The sequence below is a fragment of the Thermobia domestica genome, chromosome 3 (assembly GCF_964235325.1).
Source record: "Thermobia domestica chromosome 3, izTheDome1.hap1.1, whole genome shotgun sequence".
In the NCBI taxonomy this organism is placed as follows: domain Eukaryota; kingdom Metazoa; phylum Arthropoda; class Insecta; order Zygentoma; family Lepismatidae; genus Thermobia; species Thermobia domestica.
The window spans coordinates 27,435,039-27,453,194 of record NC_137456.1 but is presented as its reverse complement, the minus strand read 5'-3'; the positions used below and the strand labels follow the sequence as shown (position 1 = coordinate 27,453,194).

Here is an 18,156-nt window from a genome sequence, read left to right as displayed (position 1 = left end):
AGGGCTCGTGTGTCTAAACACTTTATTTGTGAACTTCTAATTTTAAGTAAGTTCCCTACTCTTTAATAAAACTATAAAAAATTAAGATATATCTAAAATATTACTTTTCACTAAAAATAGAAATAATTAAAACATGCTCACTTTCGTCCTTACCCGGTAATGACTCCTCATCTCTTCATTTTCGGATGTACCAGGAAGATAAGGGTAAATTTGAGGAGGAGTCTGAATATACAGGGTTTCGAAGTCTATTCCATCAAAAAATTGATGGGATTTTAGTGACGGATAACCTACAGAATCAGTTGCCCCTAACCTCTGAGCTGGATCCAATACCTATAAAGAAATAGAAAATTATTAACATCAGTGTTAATATAACGAATTGACAATGCTTCAACACAACTCACAATAACGGATCGAATTATTTAATATTTTTCCATAGAGTACGTACTGCTTTAATCGAGAACTTAAAAACATGCTTCTGTTCAGGGATCGATCAGCAGTGAAAGCAGTCTTCCTTAAAGAGAAGAATAAGTTAGTAGTAGACAGTGTTCTCATCGGACATGACGGATAGCAGGTTTGATCCCAAACTTTGTAATGCAAAACTAAATGTGACTGAGAAATCTAAACATGTTGAGAGATAATGTTTTCCATTATTTAGTTTTCTCAGCATGTTACCGGCAAAAGTTTTCACAATATACCGTACAGTAAATGATGGCACAGTAAGTGATTGAAACAAGAGAATGTGTACATTTAAAGCTATCATATTTGTTACAAACTATTCATGACGGCATGCTTATATATTGTGTTGTTAGAATGATAAAGCTAAGCTTAACCATGCTGCCATGTTTTCATTATATAATGAAGCCGAGCTGTGATTACAACAGTAGTATGTATTTATGTTTAAAAAAATATTTTAAAAAATTTTAAAATGCTGACGAAGGTAAGAGTTCCTATAGAAACTTTCGGCATTAATATTAAACAAGAATTTTAAGGAAACAATGGATCAAAAGATTGCGATCTTGGCCAAGAATTTTAGGAATGATCCATAAATGGATCAAAAGATTGCGATCTTGGCCAAGAATTTTAGGAATGATCCATAAATGGATCAAAAGATTGCGATCTTGGCCAAGAATTTTAGGAATGATCCATAAATGGATTAAAAGATTGCGATCTTGGCCAAGAATTAGTGTTTGGATCGGAGGCCACAAAATTTTTGAACTGCTCCTAAATCGAGTTTTCGTATTTTCTATGGAATAAGTACATAATACTGAGTTCAGTGATAGTTTGGGTTTGGCTACACTATATTTAGTACTCCAGATAAAAGGTCTAGAAGAAAATTTTTGATTGAAACAAAGTGGATCTTTTGATCCAAAAAAGAAAAATTCTGACGTACTCCTGAGCTTAAGTTATTATCTAATGAAGTATTCGGGTCTCATCACATAGTTAAAACACACAATACGTAGTTGAAACACAAAACTTCATTTTCAATTACACATCTACAAGCAAGTGTTCTGTCTTTACAAGCAGTAGATTAATTTTCAGCTGTTACGACGCTTACAAACTTCTTCAAAGCTAAATCTTTCGACGAGGTGGGATTTATGAGATTTATAGATTTGAATTGATTAGTTGTAGCTGATTAAAATTTAAATTTAATCAACTATATAACTCCTATAAAAATCAGTAGTAACAATACTACCATAACAGGGTTGCCACATTTTTTTTAAAATCATTTTCCATGACTTTACATTTTCCAGCCATCTTGTTGCGCATTACTTCATAGGGAACATTGAACTACCTGTAACTGCTGTATATTCCCCACGTCTTGCTGGTGAGTTATTAAAAATATAGTACAAATTTCTCAGAAATAAGTTCACCTCCCAACGAACTCCTCGCATTCCAGAACCAATATCACAGCGATCTCTTCGTCACGAACACCTCCTAATTCTTATATGCATTACAACATTAACCCTCAGCAAAACAGTAAATCATATTACATCTTCTGTTATCATTGGGTTGTTCGTATGTTGTAATTCAAGAAGACTTATTATTATTATTGTCACACAAACAAAAACTATGTAGTACTACCATTACTAAGATACCCACTTAGTCTGTGAAAAAGTATTAAAACAGCAAAATAATTTAAAACATACATCTTCATACAATTTTCCATGACTTTCCATAACTTTCATTCCTTTTGACCTTGTTTCCATGACTTTCCCTGACCACTTTCAAATTCCATGACTTTCCATGACTTGCCCTGACTTTCCAGGTCTGTGGCAACCCTGCATAATAATACAGCATGTAAAGTTTATGGCTTCTTTTCTCAAATTTATATTTATCCCCCCCTTAGTGATTTTTACGGGAAATTGTATACAAGCAATATATTCGTAAGTAATTCACAAAAGAAAATGATAAGAAAATTCATTTTTGAACGTTCGCTGCACGCGAGGAGGCATAGCACATGAAAATGGAAGTACCTACCAGAATTATTAAAAATGACGAGTGGAAGCACTAATTCCACTCTTGATTGCATCTGTAAGATTTTTACCGGACATTTTCGACCACTTAAGCTGTAGCCTTGTTCACCTGGTTAAGTAACTCGCATAAGACCGAATTACTTTATAAATACATTTAACACTTTTAGTGCAAACGTTTACATTTTGGAAGAGGCCTCTTGCTAAACTGACTGTTTATGTAGAAAAAAAATTTTTTTACAGCAATTTCTTCAAGAAAGAAACGACAATTCAACATTAACACTATGAGAGGCCTGTAGACACTAATAGAGCATAGAAACTCTTAGACTATGCTTCTATTTTTTCCGATTCACTTCACACTAAATTTGTTTGCAAAAATTAACTAGTAATTGGTGATGATAACTCAATATTGATTGCATGATCAGTAATAAACACTGCAATTTAAGTTCTTTTGACTACTGTTATATTTATGAAAGAAGAAAACAACCGATTTAAACTTATTTTTTACACACCAAATTCCCCGTAGGTGTGAATTCAAAAACATACAAAGAGTAAAAAAGTGATTGACTGGACCAGCACTCGAACCCGGGATCTTCGGTATACCGTGCCGATGCGTTAACCACTACGCTAACCAATCCGCTTCTCAGAAAGCCAAACACCCTCTCCAGGGTTTCTACTGATCTGGAGAAATATATTTCCCTGACTTCTCCCCAACCTTTCGCAGGAAATTCCCTGATTTTCATGACAGGTGTTGGATGACGTTGATATATAAATACGAATAAATAATGGTGAATATTTATGTATGAGAACATTTATTCCATAGAGATAAATAATAATCAACTGCTTATACGTACATTTCACTTACCACCCACAAATGTCTGAGCAACGTTCCATACTGTGATCATTAATGGTTGGCTAATTTGAAATTGGTGTACAATTAATGTTAGAAAAATATATTTTATAAAATTTCCCTGACATTCCCTGATTTCCAGTCTTTTCCCCTGAGTTTCCCTGACTTCCCTGACTAGTAGGAACCTTGCCCCTGTAGTCGGTGCTCTCCACTCAAGGGAAACAACCGATTTAAACTAATTTTTTACACACTAAATCCTCTGTAGGTGCTAATTCAATAAGATACAAAGAGTGAAAAAGTGATTGACTGGGCTAGAACTAGAACCCGGGATCTTCGATATACCATGCCAATGCATTAACCACTACGCTATCAAGTCCGTTTCTTTGACTATTAACATAATCTTACAGATATCATCAACAGAATTAGTATTTCCACTCATCATTACTAATAATTTGAATAAAAATGAGTTAAGTTTAGTTTGTAAATAAATTTACTTACCAGAAGTTTTTCAACAAGGTCCCTGGCTTTCTCTGAGAATCCATCAGGAAATTCATATTCTAGCTTAATAATTTTCTGGAATATTAGATATTCACTCCTGCAAGTATAAATAATAATAACTCAATACATTGTGAAATGATAGTTTCATATTTATCTTTCCAGAAACCGTAATTTTTTCCACGATATTAAAATTACACAAACTTTATAAACAACTAAATTCCAAGTTTTAAAAAAATTCTCAACATTTTGTAATGAAATCTTATGATACTGCATTTTATTGTATGTTACTCGTAATGAATTTTTACACGTATAGTTGGAATTAAATGAAAGAAAGGAAAAAGCATTAAAACAAATAAATTAAAACTTTTGTCTGTCAAATCCAATATAAACTGATATAGGGTGTCATCCTATGGTGGTGTTCAAATCCTATGGTATGGCTTTTAAACAACATAAGCTAAAGAGATTAACAAGGAGACCTACGGAAGGAAGTGTAACTCGCCGATTTGAGTGAAACTTTGCACACTTGTGGAACATCGAAAAATAATCGACACGTATTTTTTTTTTTTTTTTATTGCGGCAATGATGCGGACCCACCCTTTGAACGTTAGGAGTGGTCTCCAAGCATACACAGAAAATCATCATTTAATGTGGAAGAAAACATACTGCTAGGGAGGGAGGGGTGTTAAGACAGCTGCTTCAGAATCTGACGTCAAAATTAAAAACGCAAAATGGAGGATCCAATATAGTGACACAATTACTAAAATGTCTTCTAGCTTGAAACGTTCTGCAGTTAGCCGAGAACAACATATCATTAAAATCGGTGAGTTACACTTTCGAATGAAACACAATCTTTAATTTACTGTCCAATGTTACCATAGGGTAGATTTAAGTAATTCTCGGGAATTCCGATTCAACAGTATCACTATTCTCTCAAGGAACTGGAGATACACACATACATACATACATATATATAGTAACGAAGAGGCAATGACACAATTATTCCAGCCAGCCTATCATTTGATTGAGTAAGGTGGCTCAATGATCGTTTACCTCTATTGTGACCCTTCGGAGTTTTTCCCTTTTCTCACTTGATCAATTCTTCATTGTATTTATCATTCGCTTTTTTACCCTTCATAACATTGGACGCTAAACTACAGCTTCCATTTTGTTTTCTAGTTTTTAAATTAATCGTATTCACATTCACAGATAAATTACAACTGTATCTTGTATACGTACCTGGATCTAAATGGCGGTAACCCTGAAACCATTTGATATATTATGCATCCTAACGCCCAAAGATCAGAACTATTAGACGCTGATTTGTCCGTTAATAACTCAGGCGACACATATTGTGCAGTGCCAACAAAACTATTCTTTTTCTTTTGATTTGTTTCTTCACTATCTGTAATAAGAAAGAATACAATGGTAGAGAGACATAGGAAACACACATTCTTTAACAGTTCAAATTAATTTCGAGAAATACTGCGAACATTTTAGAAATCGAATAACTCACTGATTCACTCAACAGATTTTTGAATCTATTAGGCGTGGAATTTGAAATTTTGTAATGCTTTCTTTGCACCCTAGACCAGTGGTTCTCAACCTTTTTTTACTGACGACACATTTTACTACACGTCCAGAACACTGCGACACCCTTGTTTGATATTTTTATTATAAATAATAATAATAATGATGATGATAATAATAATAATATCTATTATAATAGTAAAACCAATTAGTTTTTATAATGACTGTATATAGCAATGAGCATTATTGCTACCGCTTTAGGTGCTGACTGGTACAGTCTCTCTACATTTTAACTAATTATTATTAAATTCTTCATGATTTTTAAATTCTAAAATGTCGCGACGCACTTTAGGGGAGTGCGTGACACATCAGTGTGTCGCGACACACTGGTAGAGAACCACTACCCTAGACTACAGATTAAGAAGGGATTTTGCAAAATGGGACACCAAAAGGGGAAGGAGGGTTAGAACCTGAAAGTTCTTTGCCGTTCACAGATAGCTGAAACTGTTAGGTATAAGAAATTAAAATTTCTGTGTAGGTAATTTCCTTGTATCCTAGAATGTAGATAAGACAGGATTTCGAGAAATGTAACCCCTAAGGAGTGGAAATTGGGAGAGAGGGGGCTTGATTATTTTATTTATTTATTATTTATTTTTTTTATGTTCTCCAGATCTCCGAAATTATTAAGTGTAGAACTTTGAAATTTTGTACAAATATTCCCCAGGTACTCTTAAGTCGACGATAGGATAGAGTTTTACGAAATGACATCCTAAGGATGAAAGAGTATAAACGATGACGTAACTCCAGTGACACTGAACTTGCATCGACCAGACAACAATGTATGTATCTTTCAAATATATAAATGACATAGTAAAAATTGTTATTGAAAAAGATCTCCGCAAAAACAGAAATTATTTAAAAGATTAAATAAAATAAAATAAAATAATAATAATAAAAAAAAAAAGAAACAGTGTACTATGGTAGGTTATTCTCTTACTTTCCATAAATCTTATTGCTGCCGTGCGAAGAATGCGTATGCGGCCACTTAAATAAAAATGAAAACCTCTTTTGTATCAACAATTAAGCATTTAAAATACTAACTTCACAATTACACGAAATCTTGGAGTGCAGGGATATAAATGTTCACTATAGGTACTTAAATCTTCAGCATTACACATATACAGACAATGAAATTATACTAAGCCTTTTAATCTTTAATGGATTATCTTGCTTAGGAAAGGAACAGAGAAACGAGAAAAACTGATTAAACACAGCAAATTATTACACAAACAGTTTTGGCATTCTAATTACTAACGGATACAATGGGATGCGTACGTATTAATCCGCGTAAGTAAAATTCTCGTACCTTAAAACATTCAAATGTACACACACGTAAGTTTTCTTTAAATGCACTGAGGAAGAGTGCCTCGAAACTGCTTGCAGATTATGTACTTTCAGATGTTTTAAGGTTTGATAATTTTATTTACTGTTAATAGATGCACATCCTATTGTGTCAACAAGTAGTTATACGAATTGGTTGCAATGTCACCAAAGAGACCTAAAAATAATGTAATTACAATCGAAATATGTAATATAAGCTATATGTTTTAAAATAATTTCGTTGAATTCACAGTTCCCAAATTAACATAAAAAGCAAAATCTGAAGTTTATCCAAGCGTAGGTACTTTTACCATTCGCATGAGTGGTAGTTCTTCATACATTGTTTATCGCCGAAGCTCTTTCTGTGAGGTAACAAAATCAATATTAAATCTAAAAATGAAACAGTTTACTTACCAGAAGCTGGTTCTGGTTGCGTAAGTATCTTTGAAGAACCAAAATCCGTAATTAAGATGTGCATACTGTCAGTCAGAAGTATGTTCTCTGGTTTTAAATCTCTGGAAAGTAAAAAAATGGTTTCAATTATTTGCCATGTTAGAATTCTCCTGTAAGTAAAAGAGAAAAAGGAATGACAAGAAAAATAAACCAAGAAAATCATTAAGATACTTTGCTTATGCTTTCGTGCCCCAGTTTCGTTATTGTTGAAGTGCCCCGCTTTCTCACAGATTTGGAATTTCCTTTCAAAGGCAGGTTGTCCTATTTAGAAGTTTCTTTGAAATTCCATCTGCGCTGTTCTTTCTCATCTACAGACAACTAATTAGGCCTCTTCTTCCTTGCTGATATTGTCATGCAATAAATGAAATCATGGCTGTTTCCGGAGATTTCGTCCCCTTTTTCTATCTTCATCTCACAGATGAAAAGTGTATATGAGTATATGAAAATGCTTTCCTTCTCTGTGTGGTATGTGCAGATGGCCAGTCCTTACCACTATTTCGTTACACTACACTAAAGGCTCGGTAACAAGAAACTTTAAGAGTGTTGATATTAGACTTAATTTAGAAGCTATCTGAACTTAGCCTTGACCACGTATCATGCTTCAAAAACTAATCTCTTTCACTTACAAAACACTTCATAATATCAACAAAACACAATTTGGCAAGTTTTGCGAAATGAACTTGTTACTTTAAACAAATTTGTGAAGTATAAAATATATAACCTGGATGTTTTCCTATGACGTCGATAGTTTCCCTTCAATTCTCATCGATATTTCAGGCAAAATAATCGATTACCTTTCATCAGGATGGCTTTTTGGCTTAAATTATGATACATACATATATTAACAATATACTACAGGTGTATTTCAATATCAAAGAATCAAATATTAGAATCTGTGTATTCCAGTAATGAAACTAGTAACTTTAAAAAACTTTCTAGTACCTATTAATTTATAAATGTCTTAAAAGTACTCTCACTGTTTAAGACAATACTAATTAATATCCTCTATTTCCAGGCCAACTTTACCAATCTTATGGACATTATATATAAAATATTCGTTGAAAACAATTTTTAATACGGTGGTGTGGATGAAAAAGCAAAATTTTAATGAATATTTAATAATTTCCGCAACTTTAATGAAGCTAATCTAAAAACAGAAAATATTAATTAATATTGATTTAAACAGTGCACTTTTAAGTCATTCATAAATTAATTGGTACTATAGAGGAGCCAGCAACAGAAGATACCTGATAGTTAGCAGTGGCGTTGACACTACCCATATATCAAGGCTTTTTAGCTATTTCTATAACGGCAGTTTTCTTAGTGGTTTAAAACAGAGTGACCGTGGTTAGTAACACTAGCACCGAAGTAAGGGCTCCATTTTTCCTCCGCACTTGGTAAGAAACTTCAGGGACCATCTCTTGATGGCTCCTCTGTAGAAAAACTGTACATATATATATATATATATATATATATATATATATATGGCAGTTTCTATAGAAAGTTTTCGTTATTAGTTTGATTACTGGAATACAAAGATTCTCATATTTAATTCTTTGGCATTGAAATACATCTCTAGTATGTGATTAACTGAATATCTATCGCAATTTAAGCTAAAAGCCATCCTGATGAAAGACAATTATTTTGTTTGAATTATTGATGAGAATTTGAAGGGAAAATACTGACATCATAGGAACACATTTAGGTCAGTGTTATTTTATATTCGTATGTATTCCTTACGTTTAATTAGTATCCTTGTTAAGATATGATTTACAAATTAATAATAATAAATGAATAAATAAATAAAAAACAGAAATATCACTGCATTAGATAACACAGAATTATCAAATACAACCGAATAAACTTATGAAGATACTGTTTGTAGTAACAATTCGCATTGTTAATTTACATAAAAAATACAGTAGACTCCCGAGTATCCGGCTCGCGACTATCCGGCCTAGTTTTCTTTTATCGTAATTAAATGAGGACATTGTCAAGGCATTGAAATCTGGTGTCTGCTACGATCCTCCTACGTGTCCTGTGCAAAATACAAGTTGTGAAGGAAAAGAGCAGCGTTCTGCTCCTTGTTCGTTGTTTCGTCAGTGTGTAACGGGTCACAATACAGTACGCTTGCCGCTGTTCCTGATTATAACTGTACAGTACTGTATTCGTAAGTTGTTCTTGGGGTATGCCGAATGAGTTCATAGAACTCCGGCATATCCGGCTTTTTTGTTATCCGGCCTGTCCTTCCGTCACATTAGGCCGGATACTCGGGAGTCTACTGTAATACGTGAAATTGTCAACAAAAATAAATATTATATACTTCTGCCAATGGTTTCGAAATAAAACCACACTTCTTACGGAAGACAGAAAAAGTGTTCTTTTAAGTTACAGCAAACTTACTGTAAAAACAAACTCACACCGGACACTCTGGGGATAAAAATTGTAAAACCAAGTAGTCACATTTGCGGTAACTATATACAGGCTATAATCTAAAATAGTCAAGTTCCATGTAAAACAGTTTAAAGTTCATTATAGCTAACCACTAAGTCAACTGTGACGTCACATACTTTAATTAACAATGATAAACTTATTGTGAATACTTGAAAATTTTAGATTGCTGCGTGAGATACAGTCATGTTAACGAAACTGTTCACACTTTTGCGTCTTAGTTATCTTTCGGCATATTATTAATTCAGCCTTTTAATTACCTTTAAAAGGCCGAAATTTCACAATCATATGTACGAAAATTTACATACTAGTATTGCGTTTTGATTAAAAATCCTAAGCAAACGAATGATTCGCATTTGTTTAGCTTACTTTAACAAGGATTATTTGAATACCGCACTTATTAAAATCTTGCGTTATTTTATATATTTATTCTTTTCAAAATACGGAGTGTTACATGAATGTGCCACAATATTTTTGAACCAGATTTCTCATATCAAAATAAGAAAAAAAGTTCATATAGATCTGTGCTCAAAAGTGGATAGTTTTGGACTTATAGTGTGTCGAAAATGTGAAATAAGTGAACTTTGAAAGTTTATAGCTCCACTACTATGGGACCTATAGTAGTCGGGTCAAGACATCACTGAGGAACTGGAATGTAAACTATCCAAATATCAATGTTTAAGAATACTTCAGTACTTGTACAATCATATTTATTTATTTATTTATTTATGACTTCTTTTACGTGGCGAAGTTAAGGCTCTGCAGCCTTCTCCGAGCACTTAACCACGTGCATACATTTTTTTTTTTTTAAAAAAGCACCAATATATAGAAAATATTAACAATTACAAAAGAAAAGTATTGAACCACATAAAAAAGAATATACCACTGAAGTAAAAAAAATAGTTAAACACTTAAAAAAAAAAATTGAAAATAATATACAATATAGGAAACAAAATAACATGGAGAAACTTAAAATGCATATATCATGTAGCGGTACCAGAACTATGAATATATAAGCTGTACAAATTAGCATAGGTTCCTATTGGTTGTGTGTTCATATGTGAGTTATTAATAATCTCGTAAAACGAAGTTGACTCATGAGCTACCAGTATCCTTATCTTTACTTAAGAGAAGGGAATTTACAGACTCTTTAAATTTGGCAACTGTGGAAACGTTGTGTATTAATTGAGGTAAACTGTTCCAGAGGCGTGTAGTACTTACTGTGAACGATTTTGAGCATGAGGCTGTTTGGGAGTACTTGATCACTCTCCACCTAAGTCTCTAAAAATCGGTGTGCAACTACTGGAGCCTTCTTAAACGCGGGGATTTGGATTGTTCACACACCAGTTCTTCAGTGATGTCTTGACCCGAGTACGATCGGTCCCATAGTAGTGGAGCTATAAACTTTTAAAGTTCACTTATTTCACGTTTCCGATATCCTGTAACTCCGAAACTATTAGCTGTTGAGCACAGGTTCATATGAACTTTTTTTCTTATTTTGATATGAGGAATCTGTTCCCAAAAAAATTGTGGCAAATTTATGTAACACCCCGTACATCAAATTGCAACCAATGCGTGGGTATTTACTTTACAGATTAGATAAAACATTTCGCTACCAGTTAATAAACTTTAAAAAACTTACCTATGAATAATTCCTAAACTATGTAAGTGTTCTAAGGCATGAAGAATTTCCGCAGAATAAAACCTCGTACATACTATATCGAAAGACCCCACTTTGTTAATATATGGTAACAATTCACCACATTTTGCATATGATAATACAAAATCTGTCTCTAGTTAAGGAATATTCATTCACTCTTGATATGGATACAGACGAGAAATAACCAATTGAATGCTGAAAACAAACAGATGGGAACCTCTTCCCAACGGACAGAAATTATTTTTAGCTGATACGTATTTAGTGTACACAATTATTGCACACTTTTCTCCAATAAATTAATAAACCGTCATGGTTGGGCCAGTTCTATCTACATTTTAAGTAATTAATAACAATGCTACATGTTCTTATTGGACTGTACTTTTAATACAGTCAATAAGCGAATTGCGGGAATTTTATAGTGGCATAACTCGTACTTTAGAAGAATTATCACGTAAGTATTACATTTTGCAATACGTCCATATAAATACATCTCCCAGCGATATTTTTGTTTCTTTCAACTGGAGGATTCTCTGCCCCCCTCATTCCCGCAGTAATTTGAGCACTGACCACATGAGCTGTGCGTAAGCTAAATATGTGAAACCTTTCTGGAACGGACATCTCTCTTTTTGGACAATATATATATATATATATATTAAAACCTGTCAATAACGAACAGCGATGGGACATAATGGCGCCCACGGACAACAGACCGTTATTCTATAGGTCAAAATAAATATAATATGTTACATAATGGTATACCCTCCGGGAAGCTTCTTCACTCGCTATGGGCAATCAAAAATTTCACTATGTGGCAATATCGCAGATTAACTTGGAACCATTAGCATTACTCTACGAATACATCAAGTAGTTACATCGAACGTTACGCTAATACGTGGTGCTAGTGTGAACGTCTATTGACTTTAACTGCCATCTGAGAAATATCGATGTAATTATTTGACGAAGGAGCAGGAGACCCGGGCTCGATTCCCGGTGGGAGCTCATGTGGTTCGGATTCTACGTTAATCAGTAGGTCCACGTCTCATATAGCCTTGATGCTGAGGGAGACGTTTAAACTGAAGCTCCACTCCACTATTTGACGGATTGGTAGATCTACTCTGTTTTTTTTTTCATCTGCGACGTTGCCACATAGTGCAATTCGTGTCTATAGATGAGGACCCGAGAGGAATACAATTATATATATTCTCGTTTTATTTTGCCTTGCGGAATAGTGCTCTATTGTTCGTAGGGGCCATTTTTAGAACACTATATATATATATATATATATATATATATATATATATATATATATATATATATATATATATATATATATATATATATATACAAATTCACAGAGTTTACCTCCGTTTGAAATGAATTTTTGAACACAGCACTTCGCTCGGGCTGAATTTTTATCAGGGCACTTTCACTAAAATTTGTATCTTAAGGAAGAAAAGGATGTTTACATGTTTCGTATCATTTCACTTTGATTCAAATACGCACCCTAAAGGAGGAGGAAGTTCAAACATACGTTTCAAATCATTTTTCATAAAACCTATTCTTCCCTAGTATTTCAGGTAGTACTCACTAATTCATACAATTAAAAAGGATACAAAGTCTATCAGAATCCTGAAATGTGCAATAGAGCTTCACGAAAAATGGTGCTGACGTCTTCTGGTTTGCACTTAATATGTTCAACACCTCTTTCTCTCTCTTCACATATTCTGTCTTCTTTTCACGAATGATATGCCTTTTCTCACATACTTTAACTGAAATAAATAAGAAAGAAAAAAAAAAAACATTTAGAAATCACCATACAACTACCAACAACCATTTATCACTAACATAAAATAGAAATGTAAGAATAATACAATACGCACGATTAACAAATTTATTTATGACAGAACGAAATAATTTAAAACAATGTATGTAAGTGTTGACATCTGACCATGAAGATCAGAAATCAATTCACAATAAAAGAGAAGAAAAAAATCATTGGAAGTGTTGCCATAATGAGGCGGGCAATATCTTACAAAGATACTCTTTTATGACGAATGTTAAAATCACGTTGGTGCGATAAACATCTCAAAAGATAAAAGCAATTTATTCTACAATTCTTTCTAAGCAGTAAATATAAAGGCCTCTCGTAATTCAAACACAGCTCCCTCGTGGCTATGGCGCGACAGATTCGACTTCCAATTCCCGAGGGGGGGGGGGGACTTAATGTGATTCGGATCCCACGTAAAATTGTAGGTTCACCTCTCATATAGCCTCACTGCTAAAAGAGGCACTAAACTCCAATCCAATCCAAATTCATCGTTCAAACGCTTCTAGCTTAGAACATTCAAGACAGTAGCGTCATTTCAGATTTGGCTTGGGGGAAGGGGCAAGACCCCATGATATAAGTAAAATTTCGCGTTTTTTACTGACTTACTACTATTCTATTGATACAATCTATATAAATCTCAAACTCAGGGTGGGGGGGGAATGCCCCTCCCTGCCCCCCGTAAATAACGCCCCTGATTCAAGAGTTCGAACGACATGTAACAGATGACGGCGCTTATTACTCTTTAAATTTCAAAATTTTTAAGTGAGAACTTCAGAGGAAATGAAAATATCATGCTGCCTTTATATTCAACTATTATTTTGCACCATTCAGAACAACTTTTACATCGTACAGTCAACGACAAAAGTTCTTTCCACTTAATGAAATTAGTTTCGTAAGTAACTTCTGAATGGAATGATAATTTGAACATAGTTTTCAAAAATTAAAAAGAATGTAATTATCTTTACGTTCCAGTCATACCACCGTTATTCCCCCCAAAAAATTTTGTCAAACGAAACGAACTTTTGACGCTGACTGTACCGTACATTAGTTTATTTTTATAGACGACAGAGAACATGAACCAATACAATTCAGCTAAGAAGCCGAAATGATATGCTTAAAATCAAGCATATAATTTTTGTCTCTGTGATTGCTGTACGTATAGGCAGTTATTTATGTGTATTTAAAAATTTACGTGTATTTACCGTTGTTTAATGTTATCATAATGAAAACTGTTGTTTAGTAATTACATTTGGAACTTCCTATATTATTATCTAATGTATAATTAATAAAATATTATTATTATTAGACGTAGGATTGACTCTGTGTAAACTTTGATACGAACTTCGAACAATTCTTTTTCTTTTTTTCCACCTCTTTCGTAGGCAATATTGGACATGGATCTTATTCTCGTTGCCTATATTCTCTGTGTGATTGCTCTCTTCAATATTTCTAATTTGCATTCGTTTAACCTTCTTTTTGATCATCTTCATTATTTTTGTTATTGTACCTGTTAACCTTTTCTAGCAAGATTACAAGCTGTTTTCAATTTTCATTTAGTATTTATTATTATTATTTCATCGGATAAATGTATATATTTTGAAGGAATACATTTTTTAAATATTATTATTTGCTTTGAGTTTCATATAATTGTATATACTCTGTTATACCTTTTACTAATTTCCAATTATTCGATGTTATACATGCTGTTTCAAAACAACACCGACAACGTTTGGGAGGTGATTCCTGACACCAAGATAACAAGAAAAGTATATATCAACCTGCGTGCACAAATGCTTCCTTTCGGAGTAAACTTTAGAAGTCCATAGCTCTAAAACTATGGGAACTACCGTAGTCGGTTTAAGACTTTATTTAGGAACTAGTATGTGTCCTGTCCAAATATCCATGTCTCAGAATTCTGCGGTACTTCTGCAACAATTTTTATAGAGGTACATTGTGAGTACTTCAAATTATATCCCCGTACCCGAATTCCCTCTATAAAAATTGATGCGAGAGTAAATTAGGATTCTGAAACAAGTATTTTTGGATAGTGTACGTATTAGTTCCTAAGTGGATTCTTGATTCGACTACGGTAGGTACCATAGTTTTGAAGCTACGGATCTTTAAAGTTCATTTTTTCATGTTTTCGGCAGCCTATAACTCCGAAAAGAAGCATTTGTGCACCCAAGTTGGTCTATACTTTTCATCTTATTTTGGTGTCACGAATCACCTCCCAAACGTTGCCGGTGTTGTTTTGAAACACCCTGTATATTGTTTTATTGAAAAGGGACTATATCCTACTTATTCGTGGATTTTATGTAATTTTTCTCTACCTCTCTGAAATATCTCTCAATTAACTATAATATGGTCTATCATCCACATTCCTTTGTTACACAAACATTTTTTTTATTATTTAGTATAGTTTATATGTTGTTCGTGCTGTGTTAAAAATAAACTTGTGAAAGAGTAAAGTTTTTTGTCTGATTCACGCAGGGGTGCACCCACTAGGGGTCCACCAGGTGCGTATTCTTCCCCCCTCCCCCCTGCGAACTTCCTAACTCAAAATACATTTGTACACTTTCTCAACAAAACTATAATTGTTTAACAAAGAAATCATTGATGTATCATGGAAATTTGATCTTATACTTTATCTGTACTCTTTCTCTTATAAAAACATTCTAGTTCTTTTTTTTTTAATATAGATGGAAGTATTTTACAATTATTTATCGTCTTTTCGGGTCGAGAATAATACCCGTTTAATACTACAGTACATAGATGTAGTGGTTTGTAATATTGAATTCCCCCCCCCCCCCTCGCCCCAACAAAAATTTATGGGTGTGCACCTAGGTCCACGTAAATAATAAACTACCATTGTTTCCCTCCTGTAACTAGAGATACAAAAAAGCCGGCTTTTTTGAATCGATGGTTTTTTTCACATAAAAAGCCGGCTTTTTTGGAAAAAAAAACGAGAATTTTGGAAATTTTGGCTTTTATCATTTTCATGATTTTTCTATCTAAATAGCTTTCTTATAGTATATTCTATAGTTAGATAAGAATTCCATGACCTAAATGCCATATTTCACTCTGAAATTCACCATCAAGATGGATGGAGCACATGTTTTACGAATTAAAGCTAACATGAAGAATGTAGTATTTGAGGGCAATTTTAGAGGCTATTTAACTTTATTTTATCGACATTTTTTTCTTCTTTAGATCATTTTAGTTTGTCATTTGTGTTTCATTTCTAAGAGCTTAGTACTCTAGCTTCTAGCGCAAAAGTTGAACTGACGTTTTTCTATATAGCCTATCCGTCAAAACGTACGTTTTTCAATATATCCGTCAAACCGTACTTCCACATTTCTGTTATACTGTAGCTGTGCATTGATTTAGCAATAATTTTCCGAATACAACCTTGAATACCAATTTATACAAATAATCAGTAGCGGATTTAGAAAAGTACGTTGGGAGGGGTTTCTCTGATTGTTTTGTTTTCTAAAAAACTCCTAATTTTATTTGGGAGGTGTTTGAAGTTTATGAGTACAGGCATAACTAATATTTCGTTTCCTTTATATATTTAGCAATAATCTTCCGGATACAATCTTGAACATCATTTTATACTGAGAGTCAGTGGCGGATTTAGAAAATTATTTTGGGAGGGGTTTTTCTTACTAATGTTTAGTTTTTGAAAACATTCGTAATTTTTATTTGAGGGGGGCTTAAAGTGTATGAGTAAAGGCATAACTAATAGATATTTCGTTTGTTTTAGACATTCCGTAACTTTGGGAAACAGGCTTCAGTCCGAAAGACCGCCCCCCCCCCTAACCTTCGTAAAACGGTCACTGCTGGTAATTAGTAATAATAACGATTTAAAAACAATAAGAAAGGAAGTCGGCCAACTCACAGTACATGCACTATTTCTACATTCACAGATAGAATGAAGAAAAGCTTTGTCAGAATGGTCGAATGCTGGGTTGAATCCAGGACTTCCCGATAGAAGCGCAAAAGCTAACCACTCAGTCATGTTTGTTGTGCAGTTGTATTTAGCTTATCCGTAATTTTTTTTAAAGAGGGAGAGTTCCGTAATGATATGTTGAATCCCTCTTGTTAAAAATTCAGAAAACTTAAGGATTGGGTAAGCCGTGATGGCGGTTATATAAAACTTAACTGTAGAATTTCAAGAATATACAGAACCAAAAGCTTTAGATGTGCAGCCTTTAAGTGTATCATATAAATCTAAGTATTTCTCTTATGTTTTAATTCTATTTTGTTTCAAAAAGAGGGTATGGAATATTTTGAAGTACAAATACTACATACAATTTTGCTAGTTATTTGTGTATTTTTTTAAAAGAAGTGTTTACTTTTAGGGTTGGCTGGTTTACACCAGTTTTATTTATTTATTTATTTATTTTATAAATAACTGGTTTAAACCAAAAAATAAAAAGAACGAAAAATGCGAATCGTGTGAACTTCATGGTGACGTTTCCAGATATCAATCCATCTGCATTAGTTTTATTTCCTTTTCACCTTCTAATCAAGATGTCCCATGTTCAATTCTCGGTCGAACCACAACCCTTCTTTCATGCGTAAACAACCAAGTAGCGGTTCAGATGTCACTTTAAGCGAAAATCTTCTTGATAACCTCGGTATTACGTAAAGATGTTAAGCCTAAACATACGAAACGAAACCAAATTGTATATTTCTGCATGCCCGAATGCCTGCTGTTTTATAAAGAAGCCAAGATTGCTTAAATATATTTGATAGAAATTGGCAAAATTTATCGATTTCCTACGTAGCTTCCAACATTAGCTTGGATTGGACTTTCAATGATATCTGCATACTAAATTTGTAATTTAATACCTCAGTTTTAGCTTACTGATTATGATGCGTTGACCTTTAAATTTTACATGCAAAGCAATAACAAAATTTTCCCGTTATTGTTTTACATTTAAAGTAATGACGGGATTTTCCCGATGGCTAGGGCGGGAGTTTCTCAATTTAAGAAATTTACTGACCGGACTTCTTTAAGCTTATGGGGCCTCTT

The 18,156-nt window shown here is 33.5% G+C and overlaps 1 protein-coding gene across 11 annotated transcripts in view; it reads right to left on the bottom strand.

Moving 5' to 3' along the window:
• The window catches only part of LOC145680250 (3-phosphoinositide-dependent protein kinase 1-like), a 209,431-nt gene that overhangs the window by 25,812 nt on the left and 165,463 nt on the right, over positions 1–18,156 (bottom strand). For 9 of the 11 annotated variants that reach the window (XM_081750589.1, XM_081750591.1, XM_081750592.1 and 6 more), the window contains 6 exons: positions 12,904–13,059; positions 11,273–11,417; positions 7,141–7,241; positions 5,056–5,221; positions 3,820–3,916; positions 142–330 (listed from right to left, as the gene is read on the bottom strand). In XM_081750589.1, coding sequence (XP_081606715.1) covers positions 142–330; positions 3,820–3,916; positions 5,056–5,221; positions 7,141–7,241; positions 11,273–11,417; positions 12,904–13,059 — 854 coding nt within the window. The remainder of the gene's footprint in view (positions 1–141; positions 331–3,819; positions 3,917–5,055; positions 5,222–7,140; positions 7,242–11,272; positions 11,418–12,903; positions 13,060–18,156) is intronic. The other 2 variants (XM_081750587.1, XM_081750588.1) reach the window with 1 other exon arrangement.